Consider the following 18,113-nt stretch of genomic DNA (forward strand, 5'->3'; position numbering starts at 1 on the left):
AATGAACAGGGACTAAAGACAAAGTAATAGGGACTAAAGATAAAGGAAAATAATAGTTTTATTACAGAGTTTTTGGTGAAAGTGCTGTCAGCCCTGCCAGTGGAAAGGCATGCTGGTGTTATGGAAAAAAATATATTTTTTTATGCAAGGCAGGGGTTTTATCCTCGAGAGAAAAGGAAAGCTGTCTGGAAGGATGTCCGATGCTGCAGCAAAATTCTCTTCTGTCAAAATTTTCTATCTTCTATCCCTTTTTCAATTTCTATCTGTGAAAAATAAGTATAAGGTATAGGGTAGTAATATAGTGTAGGAAAAACGTAGAAGTGTGAGATTGTGTAGGAAAAAATAAGTAAGGCAACTAGACAGAAAAACTCTTCAATTTTCTTACTTTGGGAGCTATAAATGCAAACTGGGGAAAAAATCTTTCTTTGGGCTTTACGAGTAGTAAAAAAGCTCTTCTTTGAGCTTATGGGGAAGAAAAAGTTTCCTATGGAAGCTTTTGACCTGGGGACAGCTGAAATGCTAAGTCCAAGCGGCAGGAGAAAGTGATTTCTCCCTGAGGCAAAAATGGAGGTGTAAGAAGTCAAAGTTTGAAGTTCAGAAGTTTTGGGAAAAGTTGGTCTCTCTCCTGGGGAAAAAAATCTTTCTCTTAAACTATAAAGCTTTTCTTGGAAAATTTGGGGGAAAAATCTCTCTAAAAAGCCTTAATCTTTTCAAAAGCTCTCTTAAACTTAAAAACTAAAGCCTTTCAGAACTTTTCTCAGAAGGACAAAAATTAGAATCACCTGAAGATATTAGTATGGGGACCACCTGTGATTAGCTCTAAGGGAAAACAACAAACCTCTTAAGACAGCAAAACCTCTAAGTTCTCTTTCAAGCTTTAAAAATCATCCCTGCAATGCAGGAGGCAGGAACACATTTCTAAAAACCCTTCTAAGCTCTGTCTTTTCAAGCTAGTAAAAGACAGTGGGTCAGAGTACCCTGAGGGAAATGCTTGGGAGAGTGTGGGTGAAGAGCTACAGAGAGCCCAAAAGGGCAGGAAACTTTACCTGAGGAAAGCAAAAAGCCAAGCTTTTCAGTTATAGCCAAGCTGAGGCATCAAGCGTTTTGTCTGAGTGAGCATTTCAGAATGAAAAGGTGCTCCTAATCACCCTAAAGCAAAGATCCCCTGAAGCAATGCAAACTGTTAGCATTGTATCCTCACTTCTGACCAAAAACCTAGAGGTGACTGGCCAGCGTCTCTGAGTTGGAGTGCATTTCAGGGATACTAGGGTTCCTGCAGTTGTAAACTTCCTGGAGCACAGAGCTGAGGCAGGAAGGTGCAGGACCCAGGGGAAGATTGCTAATGAAAAAACAAAGCTAAAGCTGGTGGGAATGGCACAGTTGTCTGCTTTCCTACAAGTCCAGGTTGACAGGTCCACAGCTGCAAAAAGAAATCTGAGAAAAAGCTTTCCTATCAGAGAAAGGACCTTTCTGGGAAAACAGTAAAGCTGAACTGTGTCTGAAGCAGTTGTGCTGCCAAGTCAGAACGCTGTCTGGGGAAAGAGCCCGGCCATGGCAGAACAGAACTATCCAGGAGTAAAGCTTTCTTTTCTGCCAGAGAAAACAATCTCTTTGAGAAAAGCTTTGTTTCAACTGACTCCCAATGAGATGAGGGAGTGTAGCCCTGAGGGGTGATTGCCTCTGGCATAAGCTCTGTCCTTGAGCACCCAGACAAGCAAATGCAACCCACTGGGGGACTGGGCCAGGTGAAGGCCTGATGAGGCAAAACACCTGTCCTAATGGGAGTTTAGAGATGATGAAAACCTCCCTCGTTATGCTTGATTCATGAACACAAACCACAGACCCCGAAAACAGAAACGGACTAAAGCCCCTACCTTCAGTAGCAGGGAAAGCCGCCACTGTAAGTGTCGGAAACTGTTTCTGGGATAGAGGGGATAAACTGAGACCAAACTGGATACTGTCAGGGAGAAAGACTCTGAAGAAACAGAGGGGACAGATTCCTCCCCAGAAAATGTGTGACCTGAAAAAGCTGCTAGAGTTTGAGGCAGATTCAGGGGGAGAAAAAAAAAAGCCCCTACCTCCAAAGGCAGCTAGCAGAGGTACAGAGCTGCAGACAGATACCTGAAGCTCTGCATCTGGGGGGGAAGGAACAAGCGAAATGAGATAGATCAGTGGGAGAAAATCTCTTTGAAGGAGCTATGGAAAAGCTCTGTTGCGAATGATCTTGTTTTTCACTGACTAGCTAAAACACAAGCCCCAAAGAAAGTTGCTATCAGAAATGACAGCCTCAATGCTGGCTAAGAGGCAGGTGTGGTTCTGACTAGGGGCCAGTGTCTGGTGAAGGAGAGACACCTGTTAAAGCCAGTTGAAAGAACAGAAATCTCCCAATGTCCCATAGCTGAAAATGTAAAATGCTTGTTCAAATCTCCCATTGCAAAAGCAAAAAACTTTGTTCAAACCTCCTGGGCAAGAATTTGTAAGCAAGTCTGGTAAAAGAGAATCAGTTGACTCTCAGACTCAAAAAGAAATAAAGGACTGATATAAGTGACTGATATTATTATGGACTGATATAAGGGAAATGCATTCTGGGAAAGGTAGTTTTTTCTGCTAAAGATGGCGACATTGCCCTGAAACACTTTAGTCAGCTCGAAAATGCGTTCATGGTAAACTTAAAATACAGCCTTTAAAAGAATAAGAAGGAAAATCATCTAAGAGTTTAAGTGTCAGTTCCAATGAAAAATTGAAAGGATACAGAACTAGGCGCTTCGCGGTTTGGGGCTCCATTGGTAAAATGCCTTATTTACCCTAATAGCTGTGCAAATTTTACTGTAGTTGGATGACAAAAAGCAACCTATAAGAGCAAACAAGCCACTTTAAAATCCTTAAAACAAGGGGAAACAGTTTATACACTGAACGTTGTCTTAGATATGAAGAAACTTATGTTGAAATTAAAAAGTTCTTTGCCTTTTGAACAAACTGCCTGCAATGAGTAATTCCTTTGCAAATCTAATAAGGAGACAAGGAAACAGGCATTCAAAAAAGAAATGACTGCTTTATAGATGGGAAACAAACCAGAAAATCTAGATGTCTTACAAAATAGTTGCTTTACCTGAAAGTTCCTTATAAGAAATCAATGCTAAATATCACTGCTGCTAATAACACCAGGAGTTAAAGCTAATGAAGTGAAAATACTAAATCCTGTAACTCAAGTGAAATGGAAAGATCCCTGCTCGGGATTATGGAAGGGTCCCTATCCTGTGTTAATATGGGGTCGAGGACATGTTTGTTTTTTTCACAAGAGGAGAATGAAGCTCGGTGGTTACCGGAGCATTTGGTAAGGAGCGTGGAACTAAGAAAAGTCAGCTCCAATGACGTTCCTATAAAGGAACCAGAATGAAAGTGGCTCGATTAGTATTTGAGGTTTTTGTCACTGGTTTAATGCAAACAGTGAGGAAATAAGAGTTCAGAGCTGTGCCGCTTTTGGCTTACTAGCTCCTTTAGAAAAATACCTTTTATCACCTAATAGCTGTGCAGTTTTGGGCGAAGAGCTTTACAGCAGCTAAATATGGTAATTTCACCCTCAGTGTAAAGTGAAGTTTTTCAGTAGAGCAAACCAAAAGTACTGCTGTGATAGAAACGTTTGTTTGAATTGAAGTTCTTAGGGGAGCTATTATGAATTTGGGTGAAGGAACAGCCTCTAGTTAAAAACCGTTTACTACTGACAGTACATCTCTGCCGGTTCAGAAAGGCCAAGAGAACTCAGCAACTTTGGGGTGTGGCTTTGTCCTGAGAATGTTACAATCCCCTAGCAACAAGTATCACAACTCTATAATGACAACACTCACTAGATCCCAGTGCTTTATAACAAAGCTGACTATAAACTCTAAACTTTAGAAATGATGTACGTACTTCCTGTCTAGTTAAGAAAATCTTTGCAATACAGATGGTGATAATAATTAAGAGTAAGAAGTAGAAAGACGAAAATAAGATATGTGAGTTTGTAAAAATTCTGTCTTGTTAGATCTGTGTTAAGAAATCTTTAGGTGTTTGCTAAGTTAGATATATGCTAATGGAAGCCTATATAAGTTTGTAAAATAGATCTATAGAGTTCCTTTAAGAATATAAGCTTGCAAGAAGTATCTAAGGTAGTCTTAAGACATGTAGTAATAAGCTTGTAAGATGCTAGTTGTAAATGTAAGTTTAAAATAAGAAATAAGATGGAATGAATATAAGTATATAAGAATTAATAAGAAATATATTTGCTAAAGTAGTTCTATAGTTTCCTTAAAGTATAAATAAGTAGATGCCTAATATGTTATATGTGAGTTTGTAAAAATGTGTAAATGTTGAGTGAGTTTATGCTTAAGCACATGTTATGTGAGTGTGTAAAAAAGTGTAAATGTTAAATTGAATCTATTCTTAATGTATATGGTGAAAGAACCCAAAACACAGAAGGTTAGTGTCCCAGTAGACTGCAAAGTAGGCAGTCTGGATGGTTTTAAAAGCTCCAGAAGCCGCTAAGAAGCTAAGAATGGTGGACACCAGAAGCAGCACAACAAGGCTGCACAATAAGCTGAGATCCATGGAAAATCGACGCAACACAGGAAAAACCTGAGCTAACATCAAAAATGGTACGGTTTAGAATACTACTGTGCCTAAAAAGGTCTCTGACTTGAGAATAAAAGTTCAGAGACGCTTGTTTGAACTAAAATTGTTAACTGCAAAAAGTTTTGGCAAAAAAATGTCTCTTCATAATTGGAAGTGAGAGCCTGATACCAGAATTTTTCTTGTTTGAACTTTTTGAACGTAAAAATGAGATAAAATTACAAAAAGATTTTGGTTATGGATTTCTCATATTTGGAAGGCTAGTACCAGAATTTATCATTTGAATTTTAAGACTTAAATGAAATAAACAATAGAGATTTCATTGCAATGGGACAGTTTTGAGCAATGACCTAGGAACGGTTTTCTGGAATTGGGTTAAAAATGGAACTGCTTAAATGAAGAAATGTATTTCTACTTAGAATCAAGATGCAATTTTGTGTATGCATATATGCTTTATTAACTGGTGATTTATGAATTGTTTTGTGGAACTGTTTATGTAAAAATGGAATTATGTATGGAACTGGTTTTGTGTTACAAGTGGAACTGTTTAAACAGAAAAGTTTGGGTTTTCTAACTAGGCTTGAGATTTTGCTTAAAATTATAAAGAAAAGGGAGAGTTAATATTCCTTAGTCTATTTAATTTAAATTGTTGTTTGAGTGGATTAATGTCATGTTTTGTTAGTAAGAAATGCAAATGGGGTATACTAAGAGACTACTTTTAAAGTGTGTAAAGAGTTTTATTAAGAAACTACTTTTGGATGTTTTGCTAAAAGTTTTCAAAGTGTTAATGGTTAGATTGAAAATATTGCTTTTCAATATGGGTTTGTAGGAATTGTATAAGTTTGGGTTCCTCTAACTAGGTTTGAGTTTTTGTTTAAAAATTATAAAGAAAAGGAGGAGCTATGAGATTGAATTATGTTCGCAGAAACCTATTGATATTAATGCACCCTGGTTTTGTGGAGTTGAGGAAATGTTTAAGTTTGATGTGAATACATCGAAGTTTTTCCTATGTTCTGTTAACAAGAAAATTCAAATGACTGAGTTAAAGTTGTAAGATGGAGAAAATTGTTAACTATATATAGCACCATATATGCTAATTCAAATGGTTCTGTTAAGAGTTTGCTTTGAGTTGTAAGATTGAGAGAACTGTGACTATGTATAGCAATATTTATGTTAATCGGTTAATGGTAATGATGAAGCTAAGGGATTCTTTAAGTTTGTAGTCGCCGAGTTTTTGGTTTAGAAAGGGCTTGAGGCAGCTAAGACTGCTGTAGTCACCTTGGACCTAATTCAAAAGAGAAATGCCATCTATATCATTCTCTACTCCCATACTGGGAGGTGTAACAGCTATGGAGATTGGTAAAAAGCCATTAATAGTTATTTTTTTATATATATTAAGATGGGGGGACCTGTGGGAGCCCGTTCTCGGGTTCCTCGTGGCTTTACCCAGCAGGTCCACATGGAGGATGATTAGGACCATGGGCCTGAGTGCAGGTGTCTGAGATGCTCTGCACTTGGCTGTGCTGGAGGAGGAGCTCTTTTGCTCCACCCCTTGGCATCTCTATAAAAACCCTGGGCCAGAGACAGTCGCGGCCCATTGGAATAGGTTCCAGGCCCTCTTGAGCTATCCTTTATTTTCTATCTGTTTATCTCCGAGATATTCTCCACAATAAATCCTTCTATCTAATATTTCCTGCTGATTGCACTGAAGAAAACTCTGGGGAACTGTGGGGGTGGTGGGTAAATGCCCCACATTACTCCACTGGAAAAAGGAAAGCTCTTGGCTTTTTGCATGCATCATATAGGCCCTTTGGGCATATAAATTCTTTATGGCTATTTTGGGCTTGTTTAAGAAACTTTGTCTTAGGAGGAACTATAACAATGAGCTCCAGAGACTACTATCACATCAGAAGGAATAAAGCAGCTATGTATGATTCCTGCAAACAATTCTACGCAAACCATGATTAAAGAAACTTCATGGCTCATCTCCATGATGACTCTGCAGGTCAGGAATATTGTATTCCAGATTTTCAGTTCTGCCCCACAATGTCACTGTCATTTTTGCCAAAAGAGAAGGTATAGCTACATTGGTCATAGACCAGAGATGGATGCCTGTGGAGACTCAACAGACTTCCTGATGCTTTATTATTTGCTTTTTCATACTAACATACAAAAAACTGAGAAACAACATTGGAAGCTAATTATGAAGCTCACTGGACTCTTGGTTGCTCTTTTCATTAATAAAAGAAGAACTACCTCTCCCATGGCTAGGAACCACATGCTCCTACTTGACACTGAACAAGTAAGGATGATGCTCTACTATGATTGGTTTAGCTCCGAGTCCAACAGCTCTAACCCTGCTATGCCTCCCTTTAAAACACTTTTGACTGAAAATGATTGCATGTCCTTTTCTTTCTGAATGTGTTCTCAACTTGATGCATACCAAACCTGGAGAAAATATGAATTTGGGGAAATCTCTATATAACAGAGAGATCATAACAACATCCTGTAATCTATATTGATTTGACCATTTTGCTTAATGTTTGTGTGTTTTAGTACCTGAGACTTATATTCCTGCATTTATTTGTCTATTAGTAATTGGAATATTTATTGTATGCCACAAGGACCAGGGGATGGAATGTAATGAGCATAGTATTAAAAGAACATACATGTCTTTTAGACATGTAAAAATAGCTTAGTCAGGAACCCCAATACACCCAAGGCTGTACCTGAAAACCAGAACTCCATAATATCACTCATTTAAGATAACCAGACAATACTAAGACCCCAGGACACCCACTGGACATTATATAAGCACATACCAAGAACGATGCTCTGCTCTGCACATCTGAAGAGACATCACCTTGATCAGTCTTGCAGCTAGAACATCTCCCCCAGAATTCTGACCATTGAATCAGACACCTCTGTTAGAGACTGGAACTGAACTCCAACTAGGATATGTCACATAGGTGAGCACCCTTAAGGAAACAGACTAAGAACCACATTTAGGAATTTAGAGGTGAACCTTGTGTGATGACCATAAACAAATATAGCTTTTGTTATACTAACTATGCATATCTACCTTCTTGCTCATCAAAGGTAGGATCACTTAGAAACCATTTTGTTTCCTATGATTGGATGTAAGTCTGCATCAGAGTGAGGAAATGGAAACTTTCTCAAATAAAATGCATGATCACAGATTTTGAAAGAAACAGTATGATTTGTACTGTACAGCTAAAGCAATTTGTCTTGCTCTAATTGCTTTATAAGTCATAAGAACTTTTAAAGAAAATGTATCCCCATTTTTATGTGTACAGCGTATGTTCAAGAGAATGACTTCCATGTGTGTATAGGGGACACACAAGAAAAGAGGGTGTCAGTTACCCTGAATCTGGAGTAGTAGGTGGTTATGAAATGCCCAACATGGGTGTTGGGACAGGAACTCAGAGATAATACTGTTTATCCAATAAAACAAAAGTCTTTCACAGATGAACAAGACTAATTAAATAAAGAAGTAAATAAATGATCCTTGGGAACATGATGCATCAATATTAAGATGCTGTGTAAGGTAAACTTGCACCATACATTGAACACAATCCAAAGACAATACCCAACAATTTAAATAGGAAAGCTGATTTCAAAGCTACATGCAACGTCGAAACACTCAGAATGCTCAATGGGATTATGAAAAGATAGTACACACATTGACACAATATGACTTCCATATTTACCCGAAAAGCTGCAACAATCAAGAATGTGTACAGTTGTGAAAGACTAAAGAGGATGGAGAGAAAAAGCAAAGAACAAAAGTAGGAAAATATAGTAAAATTTTAATCAAAAGACCAAAGGGAACTCAGCCAGGAAAAGTATGATCTTGATCAATGTTACCCACCTACCTATGATTCCATGTATATAGAAATTAAATAAACCCAGGCTTCACAACTTTTACAAAATTAGCTCATAGTAAACCTTAAACTGCTATGCTTTTGCCCTCTGGCTACTGATACTTCTTCCAGAGAGGTACCATGATCTTTGCAAAGGGTGATGAACTTCTCCAGTGTGAAACCTCAGTAAACCCCCTCCCCCACTCCATCCCCTACAGACAAAGAGAAGCTTAAACCAGGATTCCTAAGTGTACATATGAACTTAGACCCCTTTTCCCCAGGTGGCTGTATCTGCTACAGAAACTAAAGAAAACACAGAGTCAGGATATTCGAACATCTGGCAGAGGCTAAGTGGTCATAAAACATCCCAAACTTCCGGAACCCCAGAGACAGCTCGTAAAACTCCTAAACACGGTTGCTGAACAAATGAGAAATAAAGATAACATGAAAGACCACTGATATGAACCAAAAAAAGAGGGAGGCAGGCTGTAGGAGATGAATTATGTGGTCTGTGCCTTTAAGAACTAGCCTCACAAAGAAAGGGGCTTGCTCCTTCCAACCTCCCTGCTGTGTGTGAGAGATTTGCAACAAGCCCCCTGCTGAGGCATGTAAACTTCATTTGAATAAACCTTGATTTTGCGTTCTGTACCTAAGGTCTCCAGTGGCTTCTTTGGGGAAGAGATCTGGGCATAACATCCAGATCCTGCTACAAATCTGTGGCCCTTCATGCCCCCTTGTGTTTTCAGGCAAACCCAGCCCCAATGATGCCTACACAGAAAACACTGTAGAAGAATAATTTAATGTCTGATTCCACCCACATAGATTATTTCATCCCACAAGATGTGGCATCTGCCCTATCCACCTGCCCAAAACCATGCAAACCTGAGATACCTCTGCAGCTCAGAGCTTCCTTTTGTCCCCTGAAACTGACTTTCACTGAATCACATCACAGTGGCTGGCAGTAACAGAAAGCTAAAAGCATTCTAATCATGTACTGCTGAAGGATGATCCCCATCACCCCCTTTCTACCATTTTCTAAACTGTCTGTAACATTTATAAGACAAACCTGAAAGGGAAAAGTAACATCCAGAACTTGCAGAAACCAGACCTTCAGTTTTCCAATCTGTCTTCCCAGATTCTCACTGTCACAGAAGCAAAGCCTATGTGTGCACACTGGACAGTGACATTACAAGCATCATAGCCTCCCATGCCAGGGTGGCAGAGCCTTCTCCTCCCCAGGGATTCCACACTCAGTAAGGATCAGAGGCCAAGGGCCACTGCACAGGTCACCACAGGGACCAACAGAAACACAGTCTGGCTCATGGTCCATCCCAGTCCCAGCAGTTCAGACTCTGACAGCTCAGCCAACCTGTTCTCCATAGTTTGAGGACAGTGGCCCCCACACTCACCATACCATGGCTGTGGTCTTCCTTACAGCCCCCTACAGCAGAAGCAGAAGAGAATCCTGGAAATAACCTGTAAGCTCCCTCCCACTGGTGCTCCTCATGGCTAAGCCTTCCCAAAGCTCCTCATTAATTAGGACCACCCAGTTGGACCTCAGGACATTAGCAGTTACTCTATTGGGTGAGCTGAGATCAAATGTCTCTAACTGCACAAACCCTCCCAGCTCTGCCCTTCAACAATAGGGTCGGACAGGACACTAGTCTGGGAAATTTGTAGTTTAATAAATAGAATCTTCCATTTTCCAGAGCACTTCCTGTTCCACTTCCAAGGCACAGAGTCCTTTGCATTCACATTCCATTACACACTCAATGCCCAGTGAAGCCAAACCTTTGCTTCAGAGCTGGGAGGTCCTGACGCCAAACACAGTTCACATTCAAACAGTAACTGTTGTGGAAGCTGAAACATGTCATGGATTAGAACACAAAGATGGGAGGGCTTGGAGCCAGAAAAAAATGATAGTGGAAATGAGGTAATTATAATCCAAAAAATTATGTTGGAAACTTGAAACAGGCTTTATGGCCATGTGCTCCGGTGACTAGGGATGTGTACTAGAGCACACTAAGTATTACTCATGCATTTCTCCCAGGTTGTGTGGGGCGTTTACCCACCAACCCTAGAGTTCCCCAGAGTTTTCTTGAATGCAAGCAGCAGGAAATATTAGATAGAAGGATTTATATCTCGGAGATAAACAGAAAATAAAGGATAGCCTTGAGAGGATCTGGAACCTTTTCCAACGGGCCCTGATTGTCTCTGCCCCAGGGTATTTATAGAGATGCCAAGGGGTAAAGCAAAAGACCTCCCCCCAGCACAGCCAAGTGCAGACCATCTCAGACACCTGCATTCAGGCCCATGGTCCTAATCATCCTCTATGCGGACCTGCTGGGTAAAGCCACGATGAACCTGAAAACGGGCTCTCACAAAGTTGTACATATTAAACATGGAAAAGATTCACATTAGGCAGGGCCACATCATTTTATCCAGTTGTTCTATTTAGGTTAAACTGGTGTAACTACTGTAATTTTGTTTCACAAAAATTCAGTTCTTTATCCAGATTCTTGATTGTCTGGCCTGTGGAACAGAGAAATGACCAGTCAGGGCATTTGTGGACTATCTAAAATCATTGACCTCACTACTCATTGCTGCTGTCTGTCAACTGTCACAGCAGGAAAGCTTTCACCCTCTTCTTGCCATCCCTTTCTGTGCTGTGACTATACCTGCTTTACTGTGGGTCAGTGAACTCTCTAGATTTCATTGTGAAATTACAAATGATGTGGCTGGTTAATCCTGAGAAAAACATTTAAATCTTACCATACTAACCTCTAAAAACATGGTAAGTGAGGAACCCAGTCCCCTACCTAGACCCCTGCCTTGGCTATTCTGCAGCCATGACAGGCTTCAGAAAAGACCCAACAGGATGTAGGCCCTGGAACAGTACAATGTGCCCTTGAGCCCCCAACCTTGGGTCTACCTCTAGTTACAGGAAAACCCCTTCAGATGCCCCCATATAGTAGAAGAAGCCAATTAAAAGTTACAGCTAGTGGACTCATGATAAAGGAAGAATGGAGTTACCACAGCAACCGCTGAACGAGCTAGTAGTTCCTGCAGCTGCAAGTTACCCAAGGACAGCAACTCTGGATGGAGGTTCATCAATCCTGAGTCTGTTCCTAATTAGTCTGTAGACCCCAACACCCCTCTTGCTTTACCCAATAAAACTGCTCCATTGCTACTCAGGTTCTCTCCTGCTCTGCTGCTGCATCAGGTGAATGGAGAGGCCCTAGTTAACTAGCAAGAATAACAAGACTCTGCTTTTGCATCGAATTTGGTTTCTTGATGGTCTTTAGGGAACTCTGGGTACATCAGCTAGAGTACTACTTATCTTAGGGATATCTGGGTGACAGCCCTCTCTTAGCTTAATTCTACTTTGTGACTGAATGTCTCCTAAAACTGGGTAAATCCTTATATCGTCAATTCTATTACCACCAATTCTACTCTTCTACATCACAGTTTAGCAGTGGAGTGCTACTCTACACAGGAGATGCCCTTTACAAGCTTCACAAGATTAACAACAGACAAATCATAACCTAAATGTTAAAAGTGCAGAACTTCTGAAAGATACTAGAGAGCAGGGCTCTCCAAGTTTGGCAAATCTGCTTTCCAAGGTGACAATACAAGGAGTACAGGAGCCAGCACTTCACAGTGACATCAACAACAAAGGTATTTGTGAGTCTTGTTCCCAATGCTCTGTACAGACACAGCCCAAGGAGTTGAGTTATTCAGAGACTGCCACCCAGCCCAGGAAGTTGCAAGGATCATGTAGGACACGCAGGACCAGGAAGTCACACGTGGGACTCCCAGGGCCACACAGGACGTGTCAGGACCATGCTGAACTCTGTGTCTGGCTGCTGACTCCCAAGCAGCCCCGAGAAGACAAGGCTCCCACGGCTCAGATGGCCGCTCCTCCCAGTCTGGGTAAAGTAGTCTGTCACTCACCATGGCCACTCCTCCCATCTGGGAACAGAAGCCCCTCGATCTCCGATCTCCGTGTGGGGGCTGCGGAGCGCTCTAGACACAGCAGATCCCCAGACCCCATGGAACAGCACACGGGCCAGCTTCGGATTTCCTCAGCACATATGCTAAGCCAGAAGCCTCCTGCCTAGAGGAAGAACCCTCCCATCTGACTGGCAGGTCCACTAGAGGCCCTAATTGGCTAGTGAGGTTTGAGTGAAAGGACTGGGTGAGCTGAAGGGACTCAGCTCAGTGTTTCCCTGCCCTAGCTTCCAAATGAAGCACAAATGTATCCCAGGTTGGCTGGAAATTTGTGCCAAATTCCACAGAAAGTCTCTAGTTAATTAAAAAAAAACAACAACAACAATGAGTTCAGTTTGAAAAGGAAGCATTCCATTTCAGAAGGAGGCTAATCTGACAATATTGCACAAGAGGAACATGGTATCTCTGGAACACTATAAAAAATAAGTCCACAGTGCCTGGGACCAGTTACCACAGCCCCAGGTGTAGAAAGAGATGGTTCTCGGGATCTGAAGAAACCCTTCCCAAAGGCGCTGGTCCCAGACCTTTACCAGCTCTCCCAAGCTCTCTCTCTCCTAGTTTTAGAGAAGGAACTTTTCCCCTCTGTGGGAGCCCATTTTCAGGTTCCTCGTGGCTTTACCCAGCAGGTCCACATAGAAGATGATTAGGACCACGGGCCTGAGTGCAGGTGTCTGAGATGGTCTGCACTTGGCTGTGCTGGGGGAGGAGGTCTTTTGCTCCACCCCTTGGCATCTCTATAAAAACCCTGGGGCAGAGACAGTCAAGGCCCATTGAAAAAGGTTCCAGGCACTTTCGAGGCTATCCTTTATTTTCTATCTGTTTATCTCCACAATAAATCCTTCTATCTAATATTTCCTGCTGATTGCACTCAAGAAAACTCTGGGGAACTGTGGGGTTGGTAGGTAAACGCCCCACACTCCTCCCTATACATCAGGGCCTTAGAGAAACCTCTCAAAGACTACCCCAGGTTGGAAAGCTGAGAGAGGCATAGTTTGTCAAGTATCTTCTAGAAGTTCTGCACTTTGAATTTGACATTTATGTGTAAGATCCACTTGGAGTTAATATTGTGGAGATTACAAATGGCATCTCATGTACTGGGTAGCACTCCTCTACTGAGCTGTGATGTAGAAGAGTAGAATTGGTGATATAAAGGATTTAGCAATTCTTGGGGGCATAGTAAATCATACAAAGTGGAATTTAGCTGGCGGGTGGGGTCTGCCTCTAAAACACCCAAAGACAAGTAGTATGCAAACCAGGCCTGTTACAGAATAAGATGCTAGGATGTAATAGTTTGTTCAGCTTTTATGTATAGTGGTCACATGTCTATACATGTGCTAATGGGATGTGAGTCTATGGAGAGGATAGAGTGAACCTTCTGTATAAAGATCCCTCCATACTAAGCTGGAACATCATAGTTTTAAGAGGGATTTCTTAATTGTTCTGTACTGGATGCTGTACACATCCATTCAATGATGTTTGGTCATGTATTTGCTATTTCTTTGTATTGCCTATATATACTCATTAAAAACTAAAAAACAAAAGCATAGTTTTAGTAGTGATTCCATGTATTATATATGAAGACTGCCTTGTGATTTCTCTAAGGTTCAGTTTAACAGACTGTACCTAGGAAGTACTATTTATTACATTATCTTACACACAGTTTCTATTCAGCTTTCTTTTGTTTGATTCTTGTTGCTCAACACTATCTAACAATATTTTTTAATACTGGTTAACAAGGCACTTCTTTAATACTGGTTATGTTTTCTGAGATTCCTATTTTAATACCTCTGCTTCCAATAACTTGTACAGGGTAAACTATTAATTTTTTTTTGCATTTTATCATTTGCCCAAGAAAAAGCCATACCATTATTAATTCCAAGGTTTTTGGTATATTATTTGTTATTCATGACCAAACATATTTGAATCAGAAGCCTTATTGTAATGAGCATAGTAAAAACATACATATCCTTTTGTGATACCTCAGTAAACCCCCCCCCACTCTATCGCCTACAGACAAAGAGAAGCTTAAACCAGGATTGGTAAGTGTAGATAAGAACTTAGACCCCTTTTCCCCAGGTGGCTGTATCTGCTACAGGGACTTTGGAAAACACAGTCAGGATATTCGACCAAAAGACTAAAAAGGGAGGCAGGTTAAAATAAATTATATGGTCTGTGCCTTTAAGAACTAGCCTCACAAAGAAAGGGGAGTGCTCCTTCCAAGCTCCCAGCTGTGAGTGATAGATTTAGAAGAGCCTCCCTGGAGGCTTGTATACTTAGACAACACCTTACTTTTGCATTCTGTACCTAAAGTCTCCAGTGGCAGCTTTGGGGACTGTGATCTAGGCACAACAAGACCCTCACTCTATTGTCTCAAAAAGGGGGCCTTAGACAAAGATATCTCAATATAGATAGACCCAGACCAGTTTCTAGTCCCCAGAAATGATGGCACCAGCCCCAGGAACAAAAGAACAGAGTCAGGATGTCTGATGGTAACAAATTAACCACGAGATGCCCCTCTCCAGAGATAACATGACCTGACCCCGGAGAGAAGTTGTAAAACTCCTGACAAGGCAAACAGACAAGCTAAAATAAGATAAAGTCCAGGCCCGGGAAAAACTGAACCAATCAAGGATGGACCCGTACTAACCCCCTCCCCTCTAAGAACTTTTATGGGTTTTGCCTATAAAAACTAACTTCCCCAAGAAAGAGGTACTCCTCCCTGCCTCACTGTATTGGGTGTAGGAATGAGTCCCTGTCTAGACTTGTATCTGCAGAATAAACCTTGCTGTTGCATTCTGGACATCCAAGGTCTTCAGTGGTCTCTTTGGGGGGTCACAATCTGGGCATAACACTTTAGACAGGTAAAAATAGTTTAGTCAGGAACCCCACTACAACTAACCAGAATTCAATCACATCACTCAAGATAACAGTCCTAGAACCCCATGATGCCCACTGGACAATATATAAGCAGAAACAACGAGTAATGTTTGGCTCTCCACATCTGGAGATCTGCATTGTGGCTGGAGAATTTCCCCCAGGATCTTGACCTCCAATCAGAGATTTCTGTCACTGGACCTTCAGCTAAGATACACTGCACACAGCCCTGGGGAAATGGTCTTAGGACCATAGTTAGGAATTCAGACTGTGAACCTTGTGTGATGGCCATCAGCATAATAAAGTCTAACATTTGTTATACTAACTATGCACATCCACCTTCTTGTTCATGACATTTCTCTTTTCCCCACTTCCTCTCTAGCATTTGTTGTCAGTTGTCAGTCTTTGCCATTCTGACTGCAATTACCACAATTCTTACCTAGAGACCAAAACCTGTTCCTATTTCTATTAGAAAGAGGAACAATTTATAATATCAACAACCTCCTGTTGCTGGAGGATTTCTCTCCAGCTCCCGCCAGTCCCGGAGCCCACTTATAAAATAAACACACAGACTCTTACATTATTTAAACTGCTTGGCCATTAGCTCAGGCCTATCATTGTCTAGCTCTTACTCTTATATTCAGCCCATTTTTATTAATCTTTACTTTGCCACATGACTCATGGCTTACCAGTACTTTACATCTTCCTTGTCCTGGCAGCAGCTCCAGGCAGCCTCCCTTTCCTTCCTCCATTCTCCTCTCTCCTTGTCCTGCCTATACTTCCTGCCTGGTCACTGGCCAATTAGTGCTTTATTTATGTAGAACGATATCCACAGCAAACTCCATCATTCTGATAATGACCAATATAAATAGTTTTTAAAATACAAAACAGCAAATGCCTCAAAACAACAGTTATGAGTTACTCTGCCTAAAACCTTTGCAGTTTTACCTAGGAGCTCACCTATAAAGATTAGGGAGGCTACCCAGGAACATTCAAATCACTAGCAACTTCTGCCTCTGAGCTCCCTGCTCCCTTTTATAGCATTTGAATTGGGTATCTGCCTTTTGCAAATATCCCTTTTAGCTACATCCAAAGATAAAACCAGCTCCAAACAAAGCATTGAAGGACAAGCAAGGAACAGAATAGTGGACCAGACCACCTGCTAGGCACTTGAAGCCCCTGAACTAAGGTGAAACATCCTTTGTCCACAACCTGGTTCCTTGGCCAAGTGCCTGGCTCCTAGGTGCACAGCTTTACTTCTGGTGCAAATCAACTCAGATCTCCCCTCACTGCCCCACAGCAACTTTTGAGAACAAAGGGTTTTCTTCTCACAGGTGCTTCAAGCTGTATGCAGATTGACTGGCTGTCAACCCTCCTCCCCAAACCTGTCAGAAAACTGGCAACATAGGAAAATAGAGGCAGTTTTAAATTCAGTGACTTAGAGATTTCTTTACCCCATCACCTGTAAGTTCGTAGTTTGAACACATTCATGATAGACTTGTAATGTCTTCACCTAACCACAGATGAGGATATATTTATAGCCCAGAAATTCCTTTTCTGATTTATTCCAGCTTCTACCTAACTCTTTTTTCCTCCCCCTTTGGGTTGCAAATGAAGTTAACCAGAAAGCTTCTGGTGGGCACCTTGCAATTCTTGTGTTATATTGTAAACATGAAGGTTGTTGCCATTTTTATAGAGATATAGACCAGAACCCAGAGAACCAGGCAGAATTATGGTGGCAGGCGAATAAATGAGTTGGACAAAAGAGCTCCGTGTACCAAGATTCATTTCCTCACCATTAGTTATGTCTCTTCTAGGCCCCTGGGAAGGAAATTAAGAGGCTGGACCTCAAAATTTTCATTATGCAAAATCTCGGGTGAAAGAGAAAACATGTTCAGTAGGCATACTAACATAATGTTGGGGGAAGGAATCTAATGAGAATCTATCCCTAGACAAAGTATTACAGGAAATTATTGACTATTGAGAGAAGGAGGATTATTTGTTTCCAGGCATGACCCTCCTACTTGGTTATCCAAAATAAAGTGGTCTGCCCTGAAATCATATAAGTACATGAAATACCAGATGGACTCAGCAGCTTATATTTAAATACTTATGTGCATAAACATATAAATGTAAATGCAATAATAACAAAAAACAAACAAGAGACAATCAATTTGAGATGGAGTAAGTGGGGGGCATGAAGTGATTGGAATGAGGAAGGAAAAGAGTGTTGTAATGGGTTTATCTTTTAAATATTAATCATGAGACATAGAGCTAAATAGTGAATTCTCAAAAAATAAAATACAAATTGCTAACAAAAAAATTAAGAATGTTTAACATACTTAGCTATTAAAAAATGCTAATTACACCTTCTTTTTAATTTCCTATCACCCCAGCCGAATGCCTAAGGTGAAAAAACAAAAAACAAAAAATGACACATGCTGTCGTTGATAAGAGGAAAAAGAACTCCATTTCAAGTCTTGAGGGAACGCAAACTGGTACAACAATTTTAAAAATCAGTATGGTGGTTATTCACAAAGGTCACTCTAGATATGATATATGACCCAGCTGTAGCTGGATTTTCTCCAGTCCTGCTTGGCTCATGGTCAGGACAAATCTCTCTCACCCACCAGTCCCACAGCCGCTTAGACCCAACTGAGTAAACACACAGAGACTTATATTGTTTACAAAGTGTATGGTCACAGCAGGCTTCTTGTTATCTAATTCTTATATCTTAAA

The 18,113-nt window shown here is 40.8% G+C and overlaps 1 protein-coding gene across 1 annotated transcript in view; it reads right to left on the reverse strand.

Moving 5' to 3' along the window:
* The window catches only part of LOC114688801 (zinc finger protein 431-like), a 42,529-nt gene extending 29,919 nt beyond the window's left edge, over nt 1-12,610 (reverse strand). The window contains exon 1 of the mRNA XM_028863314.2: nt 12,444-12,610. Coding sequence (XP_028719147.1) covers nt 12,444-12,461 — 18 coding nt within the window. The 5' untranslated portion in view covers nt 12,462-12,610. The remainder of the gene's footprint in view (nt 1-12,443) is intronic.
* Between the last annotated feature and the right edge of the window lie 5,503 nt (nt 12,611-18,113).

The sequence above is a fragment of the Peromyscus leucopus genome, chromosome 6, assembly GCF_004664715.2.
Source record: "Peromyscus leucopus breed LL Stock chromosome 6, UCI_PerLeu_2.1, whole genome shotgun sequence".
NCBI lineage: Eukaryota > Metazoa > Chordata > Mammalia > Rodentia > Cricetidae > Peromyscus > Peromyscus leucopus.